The 17,872-nt window shown below is 50.0% G+C and overlaps 1 protein-coding gene and 1 long non-coding RNA gene across 2 annotated transcripts; both read right to left on the bottom strand.

The window, feature by feature from the left end:
- Positions 1-5,608: 5,608 nt before the first annotated feature.
- On the bottom strand, positions 5,609-12,252 carry LOC127570449 (pentraxin fusion protein-like). Its single transcript, XM_052016048.1, has 4 exons — positions 12,224-12,252; positions 9,787-9,883; positions 6,639-6,793; positions 5,609-5,774 (listed from the first exon to the last, which is right to left on the bottom strand). Exons 1-4 carry the CDS (start codon positions 12,250-12,252, stop codon positions 5,609-5,611), a joined length of 447 nt encoding a protein of 148 aa, XP_051872008.1.
- Positions 12,253-12,355: 103 nt separating this feature from the next.
- Positions 12,356-13,628, bottom strand: LOC127570709 (uncharacterized). The gene is made up of 3 exons (XR_007956383.1): positions 13,571-13,628; positions 13,344-13,416; positions 12,356-12,535 (listed from the first exon to the last, which is right to left on the bottom strand). It is a non-coding gene; the product is annotated as an uncharacterized LOC127570709 (long non-coding RNA).
- Positions 13,629-17,872: the final 4,244 nt, after the last annotated feature.

Consider the following 17,872-nt stretch of genomic DNA (forward strand, 5'->3'; position numbering starts at 1 on the left):
TGTGGCCTCTGCTACATCGGTGAGACCATTTTGAAGAGCCTGCTCTCTGTCTACCGTGGCCCTGTCGACCTTCACCTATCATGTCCGATCCTTCCCGTTCCACCGATCACCCACCAGCTTCTGTCCCACCCATCTGACCATCATCCCATTTGGCTCCAGCTATTACCTCCTAGCCTCTACCCCGACACCGACAATCTTCCCTCTTCCCTCTCAGTCCTGGTGCAGGGTCTTCAGCTCAAATGTCCACTGCACCTTTGACTTCCACAGGTGCTGCCTGACCTGCTGAGTGCTCGCAGTGTTTTGTGGTTTTGTTCCAAATTCCAGTAATTACTGTTCTTCTGGTTCTCTGTGTCTGTACAATTGTCACAGCCAGGTTAACGGTGAGTACAACCGTTCCTCTCGCTGCGCTGTCCATGGACCTGCCTGTCTTTCTGCAGATGTCACCAACATTCACTGATACACCACGGGACGTTCGGTGTCACTCTAACATGCTCAGGAATTGTTACTAAGGCAGTACGAACTGTCGTGGTTTTTAATTAACCCCTCCATTTCCTCACACAGACTTAAGTCAAAAATTCCCTCTTTTGGCCATTTCGTAACGAGATCCACGGTTCTCTTCCCATTTTCCCGAAATTTTTGTGATATCACTTTTAGATACTGGAAATTTTTTACTTAATATTTCAACTGCAGTTCCTTTTCCCATCATGTTGTTTTACAGGGTATTTCTCAGAATCTCACAACTCACTTGTTAGCGCTATTGTTCCCTATACTACTTCTACACCTAACTCTAGAATTTTTACTGCCCAATTTGCCGGCTTTTGTATTATTTAATCATCCAATTTATTAAAAGATTCTTACCTCTTCTGTTCTGCCCGTGCAGACCCCTTCCTAGGGCGGTATCCGCAGAACTTTCCTTTACACCTCGTCCGTTCAGATCCTCGTCTCCTGCGAGGCGGTAGCCACAGGGACTTCTCTAACCCTGTCCGTGCAGACCCTTGCTCACTGCAAGGCGGTATCCACAGGGGCCCTGGCCGTTCAGAACCTCGTCTCCTACGAGGCGATATCCACAGGGACTTGCCAACACCACGTGGAATTTTTACTTTAATCATTTTCTATTCTACTCTCCCCACTGCGCAGTTTTCTTGATCAATCCTCTGAGTCTCCTTTAATTTCAATTTATGCCAGATTCTTTGGATCGGAGAGACCCTTCGACAATCGTTAACACTTCTGCGTCTGGAGACCTCCCACACCCAACAGAGTTCTGGTCCGAATTAACAGCGAAAACGCTTATCTTTTTTCTGGGTCGTCACCCTTTACTCTGCTGATCTCGTGCGGGTCCCCTAGGGACTAGGAAGTGTCCTTGATTTGTCGTTCTTTTCTTATGGGTCTCTTTCCGACCCTGCTCGCAGCACCAAATTTGTCGTGGTTCCCCGCAATAAATAGATGACCAGAAGAAGCAGAAGATTCCTCAAGAAGTTAAACTTTTATTTGATTAGAAAAGTTGTGACAGTCAGTTACTAGTCACCCTCTGACTACTGCCCTCTCTGACTGCCCCCGAGCTATGCTCGCTGGCCTTTTTTTAAACCTTGTTTTCATAGCTCAATTACATTGTTACAATCCATCATGTTCTCTCTTATCTTCACAGTTTCATCCTTCACCATTTGCCTCCTTTCACAGTTGTCTCCTGGCTCACAACCATTTGTCTTTCGCCACAGTCATTTCCTGACTCAATCGCAGGGTGCCCCAATTATTTGTGGGCATTGGGAGTACTGGTACTAGGCTACAGAACTATCAGGTATAAAACAATACTAGGCTTATTCGCTACAAGGCTAACACTTATAAAACATTACAATGTGTCTCTATTACTTATGAGTTCTAAGACTCGCTGGCACCTGGCTTATCAGTTATGAAAACTATCAACTACAGAAGTGCTACAAAATCATTGGTCGCATTGGCCCTAACGAACATTAGCTACACAATAGATCAACAGTGTCTTCCTAGGAATGGGATAACCATCTGTTTAATGAGCTACACTAAATCAAGAGTGTCTCCCTAAGAATGGGCTATTTCTTTAATTAGCTATATGTTTCCCGCGCTTGAGCTGAAGAAGGAGACCCAGTAGCCATCTTAAACACAGAGCAGACTATGAATTAAAAATGTATAGCCTTTACTTTCTATATATTCTATAGTAGCAGGCTCAGCTTTAGTGCAACTTTTACTGAGACTGCACGCCAGGCTGTGCGGGAGCATAAGATAAAAGATTTCTTTATTAGTCACACGTACATCAAAACACACAGTGAAATGCATCTTTGCGTAGCGTGTTCTGGGGGCAGCCCGCAAGTGTCATCACGCTTCCGGCGCCAACATAGCATGCCCACAACTTCCTAACCCATACGTCTTCTTAATGTGGGAGGGAACCCACATAGTCATGGGGAGAACGTACAAGCTCCTTACAGAGCAAGTTACAATCAGTTCACCATATGTGGTGTCAGCCTCTCCTTTCCTGTGTCACTGGTGCTGATGCTCCACTATCCACGGTGCCCAGTGACTGTGTCAGTCCATTGTTGCCAGCAGACTGCTCCATTCAGTCCCTTTCTCTGAGGACGTGACACGGAAATGATAGGCAGCAGCTGAGGAGGCAGTGGGTGTGGATCTACTGAAGCCTTTCCCCACACATGAGATCAGTCAACAAGGCTACAGCACTCACTGATGGGTGTGATGTACTGATATGGGTTACTGGACAGAAAGCAAAGGATGGGAATAAATTGATCACTCTCAGGTTGGCAGTGTGTGACCAGTGGGATTGGTGCCTGGGCCACAGCTGTTCACAATATGTTCCCTGCATATTCATGCATCTATCATTTAAGGGAGATTTAAGAGACACTTAGATAGAATGATAGAAAAATAGGGAGCTATGTGGGAGGGAAGGGTTAGATAGATCTTAGAGCAGGATAAATGTCAGCTCATCATTGTGGGCCGAAGGGCCTGTACCATGCTGTAGTGTTCTGTGTTCCGTGTTCTATGTCTAATGGAACATTATATTTCCCGGTTTGCTGATCATTCAAACTGTGTGGGACAGAGAGTGGGTCGGGGTACAGAAGCTTCAGACGTGGCTGGGGGGATTGCTAATGAGGATGCGGGGTCATATTTTAATTCACAGCAGTACTTAAAGAGGATATCCCAGAAGGATGGTGCAATGAGGCCATATGAGTACAACCTGGGAATGAGACGGGTTATACTATCGGTCTCCCAATCATCAGCGGGAATTGGAGGAACAGAGATGTAGCAAACCACAGAAAGGTGTAAGAGCAAAAGGGTTATAGCAGTGAGGGGGGGGGGGGGGGATTTTAACTCTCCCAGTTGTCACGAACCAGCAACAAAAGAAACACACTGAGCATGATTCAGTGTTAAAAACTATTTTATTAATCACTACTTATGATAATACGTAAAATAAAAGTAAAAATGTTAGTATGTTAGAATTCAAAAATGTTAAACCTTGAACGTTAACCCCAAAACTAAACTCTTTGTGTGTGTGTGTGTGACAAAGTCCAAAACTCCCAGTTCCGGAATGGTTCTTAAAGTTCAGTTCCGCAAGCCATAAGGTGAAACATGAGCAAGGGCTTCTTCAACAACCACCGTTGTCTGAAGATAAGATGTAGATGTAGAAAAACATAGAGAGAGTACATACGAAATCCAAATGTTCCACGATGGAACCCAAAGGACACTCCAGTGTTTACTCGGTAGTGACTTCCTCACCCCGAAAAGCATCCGAACTGTGGTTGTCCACACACAAATACCTGTTTCCTTCTACAGGTCAGCAACAAAGTGAACTCCACCGGATTACTTCCAACTTCCATACATGGATTTCAGTGGCAAACACAGTTATTGTTTCTCATCCATCGATAGAGAAAACAAGCAGGCTGGTGTCTCTCTCCCTTCTCTCTCTCTCTTTCTTCTTCTTCTGCCTCTTCAACAACGTCATTACATCCTTTATTTTCTATTGACGTAAGCACGCCCGACACACACATACACACACACTCTCTATCTTAAAGGGACTTTCACTGAGTCCATAACACAGTGTTAACTGGGATTGCTATAGTGCAAGGGGCTTCGATGGGCTAGAATTTTTCAAGTGTGTCCCAGACAGTTCGTTGAGACAATATGTCGAGAGTCCTGTTACAGCTGGGGTCGTTCTCGACCTTATCTCAAGGAATGCAACTAGTCAGGTGATGTGGTGTCGGTGGGGAAACAATTTGGGAACCTTGAGTATGTTTCAGTAAGTTTGATACAGTCGGGAAGAACTTGCAACAATCACTTTCAAAGGGATAAGATATTAGAACATTACAGCACAGTACAGGTCCTTTGGCCCACAATGTTGTGCTGACATTTTATCCTGGTCTAAGATCTATCTAACCCTTCCCTCCCACATAGCCCTCCATTTCTCTATCATTCATGTGTCTATCTAACAGTCTCTTAAATGTCCCTAATGTATCTTCCCCCACAATCTCTGCAGGCAGTGCGTTCCATGCACCCACTGCTCTGTGTAAAAAACTTACCCCTGACATCCCCCTTATACCTTCCTCCAATCACCTTAAAATTATGCCCCCTCGTGTTAGCCATTGTTGCCCTGGGAAAAAGTCTCTGACTGTCCACTCGATCTAAGCCTCTTCTCATCTTGTACACCTCTATCAAGTCACCTCTCATCCTCCTTCTCTCCAAAGAGAAAAGCCCTCGCTCACTCAAACTATCCTCATAACACATGCTCTCCAATCCAGGCGGCATCCTGGTAAATTTCCTCTGCACCCTCTCTAAAGCTTCCACATCCTTCCTATAATGAGGCGACCAGAACTGAACACAATACTCCAAGTGTGGTCTAACCAGAGTTCTATAGAGCTGCAACATTACCTCGCGGCTCTTGAACTCAATACCCCGACTAATGGCCAACACGCCATACACCTTCTTAACAACCCTATCGACCTGTGTGGCAACCTTGAGGGATCTATGGACGTGGACCCCAAGATCCCTCTATTCCTGCACACTGCGAAGAGTCCCGCTATTGTAAACACTAATGTGATTGAAGGCAGACAAGTCACCAGGTCCCGATGGCCTGCAGCAGAAGCTTTGAAGAAGAGACCATTGGTTGACGGTTTTCAAAACTCAGCAAATTCCATGATGGTACCAGCGGATTGGAAACCACATCTGCGATTCCCTTGTTCAAGAGAGCAGGAAGACACAACGTGGGTAACTGCAGGCCTGTTTGCTTAACATCTGTTATCAGCACCATGTTGCATTCCATGATCAGGATATAAGTAGCTGGTCATTCAGAGAAGTTTAATATAATGAAGCTGGGTCAACATGGTTTAATGAAAGGTAAATTACATTTGACAAATGTGTTACCGTTCCTGAAGGAGTCACCAGCGGAGGTAACAGAGGGGAGCCCGAGAGCGTGACGGATTTGGATTTTCAGAAGGTGTTTGATCAGGTGACAGATGAAGGATGCGGCAGAAGGTCACAGCTCACATACTGGGAGAGTGGGTTAGCGAGGGTTGGAGTTTGCCACAGCCTCAGATGGTGCCTGCCTGGAACTGCGGTGGGCTGGCGAATGGTTTTAGCCGGCCTGGATTATGAAGAGGGGCTGCGCGAAGACCTCCACCTCACACAGAGTCAGGTGTTTCTGGCGCCCGGGCCGCACGATGTTGACATGTCGACCTTGCATGCCACCACAGTCGAAGGTCTCCGCTGCTCCGAGGCTGATTGACTGCACGGTGGCGCACCTGCAAAGACAGGTTGGAGAGACTGAGCAGGGAGGGCGGGCATCACCCCAGTCCGACAGGGAGGCTGGACTGATGCAACGTTTCGGGTGGAAACCCTGTATCAGGAGGGAGAGTGGAGAGGCGGGATGGAATACTGGTCGCTCGCTTCCCTCCCACAGATCCTGCTCGACCCGCTGAGTTCCCTCTGTATATTGTTGTGGATAAACATTCACCAAGGAGGGGGTGAGAATGTGGAACAGGTCAGCACAGGCACAGGCCATTCGGCCCACGATGTCTTCTATCCCTTCTGCCTGTACACGATCCATATCACTCCCCCCCTGCATATTCATGGGTGCAACAGCCTCTCAAGCACCACTGTGCGCCTGCTTCACCACCCTTGGCAGCCCGTCCCAGGCACCCACCACTCTGTGTGTAACAAAAAACCTGCCCGCAGATCCCCTTTAAACTCCACTCCCCACCACGCACCCTCTCACAAATGTACGTCCTCTAGTATTTGATTCTTCTACCTTGGGGAAAGATTCTGACTGCCTACCTGTCCATGCCTATGCTGTTTGGCGATGGTTCACGCCCGTGTGCTGGGGTCGCAGCGCCGGGAGTGCTCTGAGACCGACCACTGGCGACCGGCTCCCAGGAGCAGACTCCGTGCGGTGGGGCGCCCTGAGTATGGGTGCCCTGGTGCGGGTGAGGAGTTCCGGCACTGCCTGGTGTGCGGCAGAGGCAGGCGTGAGGAGCTGAATGGAGTCACGATGGAGAGGGGCGGTGGCGTGAGGGTGCGGGACTGATACGGCCTGGGAAGTGACGGGAACCTTGTGTTCCGCGGGAGCGCAGCGAGTGTCCGCAGGGAACCTCCCGCTGTCCGTTCACCTCGGGTTGTCGTTGCCAGAGTTGTGGAAGGAATCGCCGATGCGGATTTCGGCGCCCTCGATTCCTTTGCTGGGGTCTCCCTCGGTGTTGGTGACTCTGATGGACCAGACCTGGTGCTTCTGCTGCAGGTTTGGGAATTGCAGAGGGATCGCTCGCTGTGCCCGGATGCACGTTTCACAAGAGGCTCGTGTGCAGGTTCAGTAGTAGGTTGGCACGTTGTTTCTCACTCAGGGAATGGACTACGCCCTTGGACAGGTCATGTTTCCGAACGGGTTGAGAAGAATCTCAGGACTGAGCGGGTCAGCACAGATGTATGAAAGGAACATTGTGTGAGACTAATCAGCTGCAGATATCTGGGGGCACGTCCAGTCAAACAGATGAGGGATCAGTTTTCCTTTCGGGCCCAACACGTTACCCTCAATACCATGTACAGAAATTGTGTGCACTCACTTCATTGAGACGTCAGCAATGGCCTTCTGAAAATCAACTTCCACCACAACCACTGCGAAACAGTGAGCAGGAATGAAAGAGAAATAAAGCACTGCAGATGCTGGAATCTAAATGAAAAACACGGTGATGCTGGAGGAGCTCAGCAGGCCAGGCAGCATCCGTGGAGAAAAGCAGCGGTCAACGTTTCAGGTCAGGACCCTTCTTCAGGACTGAAGATAGGAAAAGAGGAAGCCCAGTATATAGGAGGGAAAAGCAGAGCAGTGATATGTGGACAAAAGAGGGGAGGTGGGGTGGGCACAGGGTGGTAGGAATAAATGTACCTGCCTGATAAGGGCAGGCAGTCACTCATGAAGTACCACAGGGTCAGTGCCTCCACCCCACCTATTTTCAATAGACACCATTCAATTTTATGGTTGGGAACGGAATGTAACATTCCTCAGTTTGCTGACAACATAAAAGTGGACGGACTGTCAGCTGTGACGAGGACGTAAGGAGGCTTCAAGATGATGTCGACAATCTGACTGAGTTATGGAAATATAGCAGTGGCGGTATAACGTGGATAAGATAAAATCAGATATCTTTATTAGTCACATGTACACACAGTGAAATACATCTTTTGTGTAGAATGTTCTGGGGGCAGCCCGCAAGTGTCGCCACGCTTCCGGCGCCAACATAGCATCCCCACAACTTCCTAACCCGTACATCTTTGGAACGTGGGAGGAAACCGGAGCACCCGGAGGAAACCCACGCAGACACGGGGAAAACGTACAAACTCCTTACAGACAGCGGCCGGAATTGAACTCGGGGCGCTGGCGCTGTAAAACAAATGTAAAGTTCTCCACCTTGGTAGGAAAGCAATGAGGCAGCGAAGTATAAACTGCGGAAAGAAGGGGAAGTATTGATGTTGAAGGGAATATGGACACCCTTATCCCCCTATCACCGAAAGCAAACATGCCGGTGTAGCACACAGAAAAGAAGCAGATGGTACGTTGGCTCCTTGCCAGCACTGCCAGTTTCAGAGATTGGGTCTACAGTGGTTGTATTCACTTGTGTAGAGAAGAGTGAGAGGGGAGTTTATTGAAAAGTACAATCGTTTGATCGGCGATACATATCTGATGCTGCCGACTTAATTGTCCTGGTTCGTGCATCTAGAACATAGTCGAGAGTCTCCGTACATGGGGCAAGATATCGAGGACTAAGATGGGGTAAAATGTCTTCAGTCAAAGGGCCGGGAACGTGCAGAATTCTCTACCCAGGTCTCCGTGTTGATGCACTGGACTCTGAAATCTCTGCACCCTTCAATGAGATTCCTCCGCCGGACACATCTTCACTCCCCTCTCTGTATTGTGAAACTTGCGTCCCCTCCACAACGCCCTTGGTCATTCTCCAATCTCAACCAACTACCCACCTTCGCAAACCCTCTCCTGTGCAGCCGCGGTCTCTGCGTCAACTTCTCTTTTATCCCCTGCCTTTCCACCATCCAGGGACCCGCAGTATTTACAGCTAATTCAAAAATACAGTTTGGATGGACGATCAGCTCCGCAACAGGAACCAGTGGATTGAGGAGTTTGTTCTATGACGCGAGTGAAGTGTACAACGGACACGCGAACCGTTACCTCCCTGTGTGTGTGATGTGTTACCAGTGTAGTACAGTCTGTGTAAAGGCGTATGGACTGACTATACAGAAACACGGAAATAAGGATGGCGGGCGGAGGGAAATAGCCAGTTGTCACCCAGACACAAGAAACAATAGTCTGGACTACCGTTTCTCTTGCTCTGTTTCTCCAGCTGTTTGCACAGGGAGTCGCCTTTTATTCTGAATATCACATTTCCTCTTCCTCTGCACAGTCAGGCTGTAGAACATGACACAGACAACGGGACATGAGCGACACATTACACAGAATAAAGCTTCACTGCACCACTAGCTCACCCTATTGAAGGGGATTTCTCTGTCCACCTACCGCCCTCCCCTACCTTCCCCGCGACTTGTTATATTTCAGTTCCGACGTAGGGAGTTGCGACGCCATGTTACAGGTGTACCAGTCGGTGGATGGGACGGTGTTGGGGTATTGTGTGCAGGCCTGGTCACCATGTTATCGGAAGTATGTCATGAAACTAGAGAGGATGCAGCAAAGATTCACAAACATGTTGGCTGGACCGGAGACTTGAGTTGTAAGGAGAGGATGAACAGGCTGGGACTGTTTTCCCTGAGTGAAGGAGGCCGAGGTGGTCCTCCTGCAGGTTTATAAAGTCACAGATCAGGTGAACGGCCACAGACGTTTCCCCAGGGTCGTGGAATCCAAAACATAAGCCATTGGTTTAATCTGATCGGGTCTCTTCACACAGAGGGTGGTGGGTTGCCAGGGGAATTGATAGAGGCTGGTCCAGTTACAATGGATGAATCATATTTGGACAGATCCATGGGTAGGAAGGTTTTAGAGGGACACGGGCCACATGCAGGACAATGGGACTGGCTCAGGTGGGCAGGCCTCTTGTGAGCATGGATGAGTTGGGCCTGTTTCCGTGCTGTCTCACTGTAAAGCAACGAATCCATCAATCTCCTTCTCCCGGAGCCGACAGGTTATGTGCCTCTCCCACAGATGCTCCCCTGTCCGCTGAGTTTTCCAGCACTTTCTCTTTCCATTTTCCCACTTCCGGATCTGCAGTTTTCTGATTCGGACCAAGTGAGAGCGGTTACACCTGGGAAGAGGGGCAAGGAAACGATCAGTGGTCGACCACACTCGGAGTGCGATCCAGCTCTGGGCTGCACGTTAGGCGAGGGTGCGAGGGCCTCGCTGCAGAAGAGATTTACGACAGTAAAACAGCATTGTCCTAACTTTGAACAGCGTGAATTCCAGGAGAACTTGAATTACCAGGAAGTGGTAGAGATGCTAATTGATTAAAGTGGATCCATCCCCAGGGCTTTGGGAAATCTGGAGCAGGGTGTTAATGGGAAGCAAGGGAGGAGATTGCTGGGGCTCCGAGAGCGAGTTCTGTAAACTCCTTAGCCACTGTTGAGGTACCGGACGGCTGGAGGGAAGCGAATGTTGATCCCACATTATGGAAGGGTGGTTTGGAGAAGGCAGGAATCTACTGGCCGGTGACACTTGCGTCAGTCGCAGGGAAATATTGGAAGTAGTTGTCAGGGATGTGATGTGATCAGGCGGGAACATTAGTGGAGTCAGCACGGGTTTGTGCTAGGGAAATCCGGCCTCACATGTTTTTGATGATACGAAGAAAATTCATCAAGATAACACATGGTGCATACAGGGACTTCAGTGTATCTTTCTGGAAAGAGAAGATCAGATTATTATTGAAAAGGTGAAAGACTGCAGCACGCTGTTATGCAGAGGGACTTGAGTGTTGAGCATGAACCGCATAAGGTTGTTTTGCAGATGTAACAGGTTATCAAGGAAAATGGAACGTTGCCCTTCACTGCCTGAGGGATTGGATTTAAGAGCAGGGAGCTTGTGCTGCAACCGTAAAGGGTACTGGGCAAGCAGCGCCTGGAGTACTGCGTGCGGTTCTGGTCTCCTTACTTGAGGGAAGATATACTGGCTTTGGAGGCGGTGCAGAGGAGTTTCACCAGGTTGATTCTGGAGACGAGCGGTTAGATTGTGAGGAGCAACTGGGTCACCTGCAACTATACTCGTGGGATTTCAGAGGAATGAGGGGATCTTACAAAAACAAGATTATGAAAGGGATAGATGAGAGGCAGGAAAGTTGTTTCCACTGGTAGGTGAAACTAAAGTAGGGACACAGCCTTAAGGCTCGGGAGAATACATTTCGGACGGAGATGAGAACCTGCTTCCCTCCCCCGGAAGAATAGTGTATCTGTGGTATTCTCTGCCGAAAGGAGCAGTAGAAGTTACCTCATTAAAAAATGTTTAAGACAGTTAAATTCTTGCATAGTTGGGGAATTAAGGGTTATGTAGAGAAGGCAGGCAGGTGGATCTGAGTCCACGGCCAGATCAGCCATGATCTTATTGAATGGTGGAGCAGGCTCGATGGCCTACTCCTTTTGTGTTGATCTGAACGCTGCCATTATAGACAGGCGTATTGAGTGCATAATTGCAGCTGCACAACACATTGGTCACAACACTATGAAAAGGACGTCGCAGCGTTAGAAGATGGAGAAAAGAATCTCAATGCCGTTTTCTGGAACGGACGCCAAGAGATGCACTGGATGGTGGTTCAGGATCAGCTTTGGTTAGCTGATTCATACCGTCGATAGGCGGAGTGTTTTAACCCCGCGTAGAGAAGTCTAAAATTGTCGGGCAGAGGACGAAGGCGAGAGGGAAATATTGGCGATCTGACCGACGGGTTTCTTACCTAAAGGAGGTGTGGTGTGGGGGGGGGTGGGGGGGGGGGAGAAATGGAAGGTGGTTATATGCAACGAGAGCCCTAAAGAGCTGGCAGGTGTAGGACATCATTCTGAACTCTGCCCCATTGCCGCTTTTCCCGCTACCCGAGTCCATTCCGCGGAACAGTCATGTGGCCGTCCCACTAACTGGGCCCTCTGGGCACCGACTACAAACTGGCGAATGCACGAGAACTGCGAGACCCGGACTGGGCCCAGTTAACGTCGCTCACTGTGGATGCCGATATCACGGTTTTGTTTGTACCCGACAATTGCCTTCATCTCGCCGAGTACGCCGAGGGGGGGGGGGGGGGGGGAAAGAGAAGAGGCCGATTTATTTTCCTGTCAGTGACGGGGAACACGTTTCCTCTGCGGAGTTTGCATCACTTCACACAACTTGAAAGGACTCCTCCACCGAATTCACTGCCCCCGTCCATCTACAAACGGTTCCTCACTCAGAAGTAAACTCGGTTCTGCAGGGACTTCAGGGGTCAGTCACGAACATTTACTGACAATGGGAGGCCATTCGGCCCCTGACAATCCCATTCTTCCAAGTATTTCCCCAGTGACCAACTCCAACATGATTAACCCCCATCCCACCGTTTCTAGTTCCACGGGGAAAATTAGAGCGGTGACTAGTTGCAGACGCAGCCAACTATTCCAAACCCCAGCAACCCATCTACCTACTGGAAGGGAAAGCAAACCCCAGGGGAATAAAGCCACCGGAGAGCGGATCTCAGCCACAACAGCAGTTTATTCTCCAACAGACACCTACAGTTCCAGGGAGCTGCCCTCGGAGGCCATCCTGACACCCGCCTCCTGTTCCCACAAAGCCACAGCGCCGACCAGCAGGACGAGCAGCGCTGCCCCGGCCGCCACTCCAGGAAGGACACGGGACGGAGAAACAGTAGCAGCACCTGTGGGGACAGGACAGGGTTACAGCGGCTCCAGGTACTCGCCAGTTGCAGGCAGCTCCCTTACCTCCATCCCGCTGGTGGAGTCCAGCGGGCAAGCGCTCATCTTCCAGGAGAATGATGGGCCCAGCAGCCGTCACCAAGGTCTCAGCCCGCTCCTCGGAGCTTCGTCTCTGGGGAAGGGGAGAGCGATCAGTGGTGATTAGGAGTTGGCCTATGTTAGTGAGACCACCGTCAGTCTGCTCTCCGGGTTGGGGGGGGGGGGGGCAGGCAAGAAGACCCGTTCAACGCTGGTGTAGATACCCCATGCGTCTTTATCTACATCATGTTTCAGCGGGATTCCCCTCCCTCAACGCACTATTGAAGTGGTGACACAGGAAGACAGGGTGAAGACGGCGTTTGCCTTAAATTAGTCCGGGCAACGAGTACGGGAGTTGGGACTACATGGCACAACTGTACTAGGCGTCGTGGAGACCACGCTAGGAGTGTGGACAGTTCTGGTCACCCAGCTGTGGGATGCAATGGTCACGATGTCACGCGAACGGGAGCAGGATAGGATTCACGGCGATAAGGGTTTGGGTTATCAGGAGAGCTTGGGACATGTGACACTGGAGCCCACGAGGACGACGGGTGACCTCAGATGTCTACAGAATCATGAAGGGCAGTGTTAGATGTTCACAGTCCTTAGACCAGGAGTCCGGAACTAAAAGACAGCGGGAGCAGGTGCAGGGCACCGCCACCAGCACTGGCAACATTCCCTTTGTCCAAAGGTGTCCCGGGTTGGAAATATCGCTATTCACACATTGTGGGTCGTGTCCTTGTAACTCCGAAGGACAGTACTGTGGGGGCACCGTCGCCGGGTAAACTGCGGCCTCTACCACCGTCAGGGTGAAATAGGACCGGGCAATAAACGGGACCTCGTCAGCGACTCCCACCCGGGAAATCTCAGGGCGGGAGTGCAGGGGGGAAACAGGTACTTACTGGGGCTGCAGGGAGCCGTGCAGTTGTCTCGGGCGGAGGGAGAGCAAACCTCAGCTCTGCAGTGGAAGTAATCCTGGAAGGGAGACAACGGGATGGTCAGTGCCTCGGCCCCAGGCAGGAGATCAATGCTTCTCCACTCAGTGGGGAACAGGGGCCGCCCCGCTCACCCACACCCGGGGAAGCAGCTCAGACCAGTGAGCGCCGGAGAAACACTGCAGGAAACTCACCTCCCCGCTCAGAGCCCGGGCCGACACCCGGTCCCAGAAAGCGAAAGTGCTGACTACAAACCGCTTGTGGTGCGTTGGGAAGCGGCGCCCACCGGGACCAGGCGGGTTTTGTGGTTGTCACCGGCAAACAGGCACCTGCATCAGAGGAATGTGGAGGGGGGGGGGGTCAATGGGGAAAGACACCGGTCAGAGCGTCACAGCGACTCCCTCCCTCACCGCCCCTCCACAGTCCACCCCACGGTCCCCGGCCCTCACTTATCCCCCAGGAGGTCCCAGCGGAGCCCCGAATACGGCTCGGCTCCGGCGGTTGCCCAGCACTCATTGAGAACCAGCACAAGGGACGGGTCGTTGCGGTTCAGGATACGAACCTCCACGAACACGGGGTCCCGCAGCACACTCACGATGGGATAGTCACCGGCCACGTACCAGCTCCGGTAGCCGCCATCTGCAGAGAGAAAGGTGAAGCACCGCCACTATTTGCAGGGAGCCCTCAGTTGGACACTAGGCATCAGCGAGCACTCACTACCTCTCGCTATTCTCAGCTCCGGAACCAGGAGGCCGACCTCAGCGGCAGGCAGTGGCGGAGACAGGCTGTAAACACGGGGCATCACCTGTAGCTCGGACTCCTGGCTTCCCTTGTAACTGTACTGCACATGGAGCCTGCAAGAGAACGGACACGGCTGTACAATGCCGCGCCTCACCTCCGCTCCCGAATCAAGGTGCTCCCACACTCACCTGAAGGGACTGTCCCGGCTCACGGAGCCCCAAGCTCCATCCAAGATCTCAAACTGCCCCAACACGTCCGTTTCATACACCACCTTCCCTCCGTCCATCTACAGGAGACAGCAGACCATCAGCACTCGGCTGAGCACCAATACCTACCCGCTGAGCGGTGCCACACTCGGTCAGCGCGAACTGGAAGAGCACCGAGTCTGCAGAGACGGCGGTGGGACGGCACTCGGCTCCGGACCCATCCTTCACATGCACCGTGCTCAGGTTTACAGGAGGCAGCGTCAGATCCCTGGAGATAGCGACCAGGAACCGCCCGTCCTTGGTGCACTCTGCGGGAGGGGCAATGGAAGGCGGTGAGTGGCTGCACGGGGGGAGGCGGGGTCCCGGGACCGGAGGGACACAAACCCTGCTCGTGTTTATAGTTCCAGCTTCTCGCAGACCTCAAGAAAACATTGGTTATGTCCGAGATGTTCCTACCACAAATGTAGAGACATCGGTGCCGAATGGACAGCGTTAGCCAGACTCTGACCACCCCCCACCCCACCCCGTGCGCCACCCTCCCACTCTCCACAGCTCGGAATGCAGCAACGTACAAGCTCCAAATTCCGTTCCTCAGTGAAGGGGACCATTATCGTGGTCACCGTCCGCCGATGGGAGAGGCTCAAGGACCACAAGACTCCTCCTGGGGAGGGGGTTAGAAATCCCAACTGGAAGGGAGTGGACTCTACCCCAGGAAATCCGGAGTGCCACCGGATTGCAGGGAGCCGGCCAACCCTTGGAAAACAGACAGGCCAGGAACATACCCACCAGGAAGATTGTCCAGCGAATAGAAACACGGTGGTACATCCGCACTCCCCTCATCAAAGCAGCAGTCTCTCAGCTTTGCGGAACTGCGGAGACAGCCAGCATTTATCGGCGGGGAGGAGAGAGGGCGGCTGTGCTAAACAGATCGCAACAAAGACCAAGCCCGCAGCCCATCCACCCACATCAAGCCAAACCTCCCGGGTGAGGGAGGCTGTGGAGCCGACTCGCCCTCTTTCTCCCAGCGCTGTTTAACCCGCTCTCAATGAATGTCCCAATCAGCCGCAGGCCCAGGGTCCGCCGCCCACAGCATCGCGCATTCCCGCGGGACCCTCGGGGATGGGTCTGGCTTCAATCAACCAGTTAAGGGACCTCTGGCTCCAGGGAGCGCTCCGGAAACTCCCCTCTTAAAGGTACCGCGCAGTTATTATTTAATTCAATATTCCAGATGTTTAATTCAGCGCCCCCGGCAGGATTTGGTTTTACAGCGCGGAAACTGGCCTTTTCAGTACATCTCCTCCGAGAAGGATGGGTATCCGAGCTGGTCCTATTTCTCCGAGTTTGGCCTATGTCCCTCTAACCCGTCCCTACCCATGTACCTGTGTAAATCCCTTCTTATGCATTGTAGTTGTACCCGTATCTGCAGCTTCAGCTGGCAACTCCTTCCATTAACCCATGTCCGTGTGTGTGACAAGATCCCCTCTAAATCTTCCCCTTTCACCTAAGCCTGTGCTTGTCTAGTTTTCAGCTCCCCTGCCCTCGAAAAATGCTGTGAGCTTATCTACGTCCCTCGTGATTTTATAATTCTCTGTATGGTCACCCCTCATCCTCCTGTACTCGAGGGGAACATGTCCCAGCATGTCCAGTCTCGCCTGTCACGAACCAGCAACAAAAGAAACACACTGAGCATGATTCAGTGTTAAAAACTATTTTATTAATCACTACTTATGATAATACGTAAAATAAAAGTAAAAATGTTAGTATGATAGAATTCAAAAATGTTAAACTTTGAACGTTAACCCCAAAACTAAACTCTTCGTGTGTGTGTGTGTGTGTGTGTGTGTGTGTGTGTGTGTGTGTGTGTGAGACAAAGTCCAAAACTCCCAGTTCCGGAATGGTTCTTAAAGTTCAGTTCCGCAAGCCATAAGGTGAAACATGAGCAAGGGCTTCTTCAACAACCACCGTTGTCTGAAGATAAGACGTAGATGTAGAGAAACAGAGAGAGAGTAAATACGAAATCCAAATGTTCCACGATGGAACCCAAACGACACTTCAGTGTTTACTCGGTAGTGACTTCCTCACCCCGAAAAGCATCCGAATCGTGGTCGTCCACACACAAATACCTGTTTCCTTCTACAGGTCAGCAACAAAGTGAACTCCACCGGATTACTTCCAACTTCCATACATGGATTTCAGTGGCAAACACAGTTATTGTTTCTCATCCATCGATACAGAACACTAGCAGGCTGGTGTCTCTCTCCCTTCTCTCTCTCTCTTCTTCAACAACGTCCTTACGTCCTTTATCTTCTATTGACGTAAGCACGCCCCACACACATACACACACACTTTCTATCTTAAAGGGACTTTCACTGAGTTCGTAACACCTCCCACCTAAAAAAAAATTTTTCCCAAGAAAAATTTAACCACGCATACAGTTAGTGATGTTAATAATTATCATTCTACACAACTACAGACTATCAGATTAGTACAGATACATGTTTCCCATTTAACATCGGGAAAGACAATCAGCAATCACATTATCTTTGCCTTTAACGTGAGTTATCATGAGATCAAACTCTTGCAAAATTAAACTCCAGTTTAACAGCCTTCTGTTTTTGTTTTTGACTCGGCTCAGAAACACCAATGGGTTATGATCTGTATATACAGTCAATGGTTTCTGAGCGGTACAAACATATACACTGAAATGTTGCAAGGCTAAAACAAGCGACAGTAATTCTTTCTCTATGGTGGAATCATTCTTTTAATGCTCATTAAATTTCTTTGAAAAGTAAGCTACAGGATGGTCAATATCATCAAGGTCACCCTTCTGCAACAACACAGCTCCTGCAGCTTCATCACTGGCATCTACTGCTAATGAAAATGGCTTTTCAAAGTCAGGTGTTTTGAGCACAGGATGGTAGCATAAAATGGCTTTCAGCTTCTCAAATGCTTCTTGACAAGAATCTGTCCAAACAAACTTTACTCCCTTCTTCAGAAGATTAGTTAGGGGAAGAGCAACATCAGCAAAATTTTTACAAAATTTTCGATAATATCCAACCATTCCCAAAAATCTTTTAACAGTCCTCGTACCTGTGGGAATAGGGAACTCAGATATTGCTTGAACTTTTGCCTGAACAGGAGCTTGCTTGCCTTGACCTACAACATAACCAAGATACGTCACAGTGGCAGGGCCAAATTCACTTTTAGCCAGGTTAACTGTAAGGTTAGCCTTGGAAAGTCTTACAAACAACCTTTCTAACGCAGATAAGTGATCTTCCCAAGTATCATTCCCAGTCACTAAGTCGTCAATGTAGGCATCTGTATGTTTTAACCCATGAATCACTGAATTAATCATTCTTTGAAATGTTGCCGGAGCATTTTTCATTCTGAATGGTAAAACATTGTATTCATACAAGCCAGAAGGGGTTACAAAGGCTGAAATCTCCCTTCCTCTATCTGTTAATGGAACACACCAGTACCCTTTTAATAGGTCAATCTTTGTAAGAAATTTTGCCTTTCCCACTCTATCTATGCAATCATCCACCCTAG

Source organism: Pristis pectinata, chromosome 5 (assembly GCF_009764475.1).
Source record: "Pristis pectinata isolate sPriPec2 chromosome 5, sPriPec2.1.pri, whole genome shotgun sequence".
Taxonomy (NCBI): domain Eukaryota; kingdom Metazoa; phylum Chordata; class Chondrichthyes; order Rhinopristiformes; family Pristidae; genus Pristis; species Pristis pectinata.

Coding starts and splice junctions, on each gene's coding strand:
- LOC127570449 (XM_052016048.1), bottom strand. CDS start 12,252: ATGGCCTCCGAGGGCAGCTCCCTGGAACT. Junction 6,794..9,786: donor CCTTGCCCCTCTTCCCAGGT/GTAACCGCTCTC, acceptor ATCCGGGCACAG/CGAGCGATCCCTCTGCAATT. Junction 5,775..6,638: donor TCTGGCAACGACAACCCGAG/GTGAACGGACAG, acceptor CTGTCTTTGCAG/GTGCGCCACCGTGCAGTCAA.